Source organism: Centropristis striata, chromosome 15, assembly GCF_030273125.1.
Source record: "Centropristis striata isolate RG_2023a ecotype Rhode Island chromosome 15, C.striata_1.0, whole genome shotgun sequence".
Classification (NCBI taxonomy): Eukaryota; Metazoa; Chordata; class Actinopteri; order Perciformes; family Serranidae; genus Centropristis; species Centropristis striata.
In genome coordinates this window covers 15,950,403-15,955,552 of record NC_081531.1, presented here as the reverse complement: position 1 = coordinate 15,955,552, position 5,150 = coordinate 15,950,403, and the positions used below count along the sequence as shown (strand labels likewise).

Genomic DNA, 5,150 nt, shown 5'->3' with positions numbered 1-5,150 from the left:
CATTACAGCCATTAGTTGGTATTAAGACACACGCTCTGTAACTGTTATGATTTAATCCATAGCATATTGTATTAAAGTTCCAAAACAGCCTATATCTGCTGAAGAAGACTATGTGATGTTGCTGAAAGCTCACGAAAAAGGTCATAACTGGACCTTGAGTTTGGATCTTTTCAAGTCAAGATGGTTAACTCTTAAGCCAACACAGATGAGAAGTTGCAAAAATGTTTAATATGAAAACAGCTTTTAAGCATCCTCCATCATCTGATCATGACAAAAATGGAGCTTGAAAAGGGCAGACAAAGCGAGTAAGTAGACCTCGAGTTAAGATTTTCTTTATCAAATTACTTTTTTCCAAGGTCGAAACTGAACTTTCACACTCAAAACATTGTTCTAATTTCCATTGCATGAATACAGAACAAAACTACAGATACATTTAAAAGTCAAACTTTTGGATTAAATTGAATTTCTGTATTTATCATTATCATTTATATCCAAAATATTCTACTCTTTTTGTACCAGTGCATTAATACAACAGGAGGAAAGGTGTTTTATTATTTTAATTTGTAATGCTGATGCAGGAAAGAAGGCATGAACTGGGTAGCTAACATGTAGCTGAAGTACCATCTTAATGTCCACAATTTAGGAAATTGTTGAAAAATACCTGAATTGTCCTTTGAAGCAGTTGTTGGTTTTTCACTTATTTCAGATTCTGTCTACTAGTTAAATCTAAAATTGAGTAAAAATCAATCCTTGTCACACCAGTCCCAGTTCGTATGATAAAGTTAGACTCCCATTCACAGTTAGTGTCATTCACAGATACTGTAGCAGCTCCCGAAGCCCCAGAAGCTCCAGCCTGTTGATGCTCCCTTAAGTCTTCTGGCTCTGTTGTTTCTTGGTTTGCAATAAGCAAAAGTCTTGTGTGACTTTATCACCCTGCTTTAATTATAAGCACTGCAAGACAACAATGCAGACTCTGGATATAAGTCTGCTCCTTGTCTATTGATTGGTACATCAAAGAAACGTAGTGATCCCAAAGCTTGCTGCTAATAAAAATCTATTTAGTATTTCGAAACTCATCACAACGACTTGTTTGGCAAGTACAGGAACTCATGCTCTGAGTATGAGTATGGGTGCAGCACATTGTCTTTATAAAAATAGTGAGTCATAACTTTCCTACTCCTACTCTTCCTTACATGTGACTCCTCTCTCAGCAAGTCCATTCACCTGCCCTTTAGTCTTCACTCTGTCGTTTCCTAGCTTTCCCTCTGCTTGAAGTTTCCGGATCAGATCATGTGGACCCTTCCCCATCAGAGCCGACGGGTGCCTGTAGGAGCCCCCCAGGCGGTCCCACAGAGTGAAGTATTGGCCGTAGTTGTACTCGAAGAAGAGGTGGTGGTCGGTGTGGTGAGCCGAGCCGTTGATGGCACTCGTCAGAGCGGTGGGGACGCGATAGTCGCCGTCGTGGATGGAAATGGTCCAGATGTTCACGAAAATGTAAAGGGCCAAGTAGAGCACCTTGTGGAGCGGGAAGATGAAGGGGTAGATGTGGTAGGGGAGGCCCTGCATGAAGCCGTCTACTGGATGGAAGGCATGGCTGGCAAAGGGAGAGGGGATCTTCCATAAGTGGTGTGGTTTGTGGAACAGCTGTTGGGACAAGAGAGCAAAGAGGTCAGGGAGAGGACGCTACTATTTCCTGAAAATCTACAGAAGTGAGATTTTATCTGACACTATTGTAAAACTTACACTTCTTTACGGTGATTATACAAGTGTAAAACAGAAGGTGCTACCGCTATAAATTTCTACATATTGGGTTTTTCATAGGGTCGGAACAAATCAAACAAAACTCAGGGCAATCTTTTTTTGATTTGGCAATTACTTTTGTTGTTATTTTAACACATACAGCAGGGGGCTCATTGTCACTGAAACATGAGGGTTAAACAAGGGAGTCAATACACTGGCTGGCTAAATATTATCTGGTGAACGTGTCAGCTAATAAGTAACAAGAAATAGCCGAACAGATATAAAACCTGGACAAATAAAACCAAAATGAACCCTTAACATACGCCCATTGTCAAAATCTGATTGGCAATATCCTTTTGGCATGTCTTTGTGGTGTCATAAAACAATTAAAAAGCTGTTCTGACCTATATAGGTGCATCTCAATAAATTAGAATATCGTATAAAAGTTTATTTATGTCAGTTTTTCAATTCAAAAAGTGGAAATAAAACTAACTTATAACATGGATCCATTAGACACCGAATGAAACATTTCATTGTTTAATTAATTAATTTATTTCTTCTAATTATAATAATTATGATTACTAAATACTGAAATTCAGTGTCTCAAAACATTTTTAATATTACAAAAGACCAATTTGAAAAAGTATGTTTAATAAGGAAATGTTGGCCTCTGAAAAGTATGTCCATCTATATGCACTCAATACTTGGTTGGAGCTATTTGAGTTGAACTACTGGAAATGGACTTTTCCATGATATTCTAATGTATTGAGATGCAGCTGTATGTACATTTAAGTGGTTATACTGTGTAAAATGAATCAAGGGTTGATGTTAAATGCTTTGTATAGAATTTTAAACAGCTAGAATGCCGATCCTAGAAAATTCAAACCACAGCTGTACTCACCTTGTAAAAAAGCTTATGATGTAGGAACCGATGAATCCAGTAGATACACATGTCGGTGAAAAACAGGAAGGAGATCATACTCAGGAAGAGCCCAGGCCAACCTGGAGCACACAGACCAGTCACCATCAAAAACTTGGAATGATTAGGGTTTAAAATGTATGGAGAAATAAAAGATAAGTTAAAAACTGAAAGCTGGCAAGGTATTCTCTTCAACTTACCCAATGGAGATTCATCGACACTATCGTACAGTTTGCTGTATCCTCTAACTTCAGCGAAAAACAAGGCCACTGTGGGGATGCTGATCATGGGAAGAGAGGTCATCGCATATTTAATCTCCCTCTGAACCTGATTCTAAGGGACAAAAGTAGTAGTGTTTGATTAAAAAAAGAGAAAATGAGAATGTATAAATATATAAAAGGTACAAATGGTATGCAGAGCAGTTTCTGGTGACAACTGACACAACTATTACTAACTAAATTGCACTGCATATTCTGCAGGTGTTCCCATAACTCTGTCCCTCCTTTGTAGTTGCAAAGCTCAGTTGATTGCTTAACGTGTAGCAGTGCCAACACACAGTTTATCACACCAATCATTCACCAATGCGATACAGGCCGTTTACCTCTAGGAAGTGTGGGTGTTTCATCAAATTGTGGTCAAAGATGAAGAAGTAGCTGATGGCGCCAAGGCCCAGGTAAAGGACTGCAGCCCCGAGGTTGGTCAGCACCAACAGGCTGAGGATCTGCCGCAGGGCCCCGTCCTCAGGCCACGATGCAGGGTACACATACGGGGTGAGGACGTAGTAGTCTGCAACATTCAGTACAAGATCCATGGTCGAATCTGTAATGTGTGGAAAAGAGACAGGAAGATCAGACATTATAAAAAGGATGCCTACAACACTGTATTTCCCAGAAGCTCTGTTGTTTGCTGTCATCTCTTGTACTTTGAGGTTTGTGGTGATCAAAATCGATCAAGCTTTCAATTTCAATGATTGAAATGAAAAGAAGGATCTCCAAAATCTGAAATTTGACAATTTTGCTGTAGTGTGCCACACTCCAAATTATATTACACTTAATACAATGTAACCTGTCTTTTTAAAAAAAGATAGTTGTCAGGACATAAAATCAACGATCTTTTGACTTTTAGATCTTAGGACTAGATAGTCTAACAATGGCAGTACTGAAAACCAAAGTTTAAATCAAAAACTGAATTAAATTTTTACCTTAAAATCAAAAGTCAACTGAAATGTGGATTTGGAGAATAACATTTTGAGACATGTTTTTAGGGGAACACTTTGCCAATATGTTTATTGATGCATTTCATCGGGGTATTAACAATTAATAAATATCTTAAAACATACTTTAATGTATATGTATTAATATATATATATATATATATATATATATATAGAATAAGATATTTTTAACAAATTATTTTGTATAGTATATATGTGTAGTTAAGATAATAAATCATTAACACTGTGAACAGATTTTTTTTCTTCTTTTAAGCAGAAATAAAAGTGATAACTGAATAAACAATTCAGACAAAAGATATCCACAAAACAACTTTCTCAGTATTTAATTCAATAATGCTGCAAAGGTACTGGTTTTGCTGCAGGTGATCATTAGCTGTTATTATGTTTTCACATATTACTGCAAACTTTTCATTTTGTCTTGATCCAAAGACTTATTTTTAAACAAGACCTGTGACTCCTCCCTTTACAATAATGGAGTATTGTCTAATACAAGACGTCATTTGAGTAATAGATAATGAGTGTGTATTAATTGTTTTGTGTTTCTGATGGGACCCTGGCTGGACTTCTGGATTGAGCCCTCAGATCCTGACTCCACCACTTGCACAATATTATCAGGTAATTTCTAAACGTATACAAAGTTATTGCCTACTCAACTATGAGGATGTGGAAGGTTTTGCGAAATATATGCGTCTGATTATTTCGTAATCGAGATATGACATTCATGTATCTTCCTTACCGACTGTTAAAAAAGGTTAATATTTTAGTTGTATTCATAAACAGCAAACGCTAAACATGGTAGTATTATCGAGTAATTAAGCCGCAATGTCATATTGTTGCTATAAAGTTATATCGAGAGCTGTAAATAGTACTGTACCTTGTGTAAGATGCTGGTATACCGGAACAACCGCGGAGGGATACTACTAAACTAGGTAAGTGACGGCCAATCAGAACAGAGTTTCCCTTACGTCATACAAAGGATCGTCCAATGAGCGCGTAGTTTCTCATCACGGCACGCTTGCTAGGATTTGCGATTGGCCAATTGGAGGATCTGCTCATGGTGCTACAGAAACTGCGTTTAAAGGCCCTGCCACAGCTTTCCATCTACAGCAACGCCCCCCAATACCCAAGACCTCCTCACCCCTCACTCATCCACCCATAACCTCCGGTCCCAAAGTATAAACCTCCTCTATCAGCCCCGCACACGACTCCGCACCATGGGAGACCGAGCCTTCAGCTCCGCTGCCACCCACATTTGGA

The 5,150-nt window shown here is 38.2% G+C and overlaps 1 protein-coding gene across 1 annotated transcript; it reads right to left on the bottom strand.

Annotated features, from left to right (window-relative positions):
• Positions 1-316: 316 nt before the first annotated feature.
• sc5d (sterol-C5-desaturase) lies at positions 317-4,916 on the bottom strand. Its single transcript, XM_059350978.1, has 5 exons — positions 4,768-4,916; positions 3,261-3,478; positions 2,860-2,992; positions 2,642-2,742; positions 317-1,644 (listed from the first exon to the last, which is right to left on the bottom strand). The coding sequence occupies exons 2-5, from the start codon at positions 3,468-3,470 to the stop codon at positions 1,180-1,182; spliced, it is 909 nt and encodes a 302-aa protein (XP_059206961.1). The 5' UTR covers positions 3,471-3,478; positions 4,768-4,916; the 3' UTR covers positions 317-1,179.
• Between the last annotated feature and the right edge of the window lie 234 nt (positions 4,917-5,150).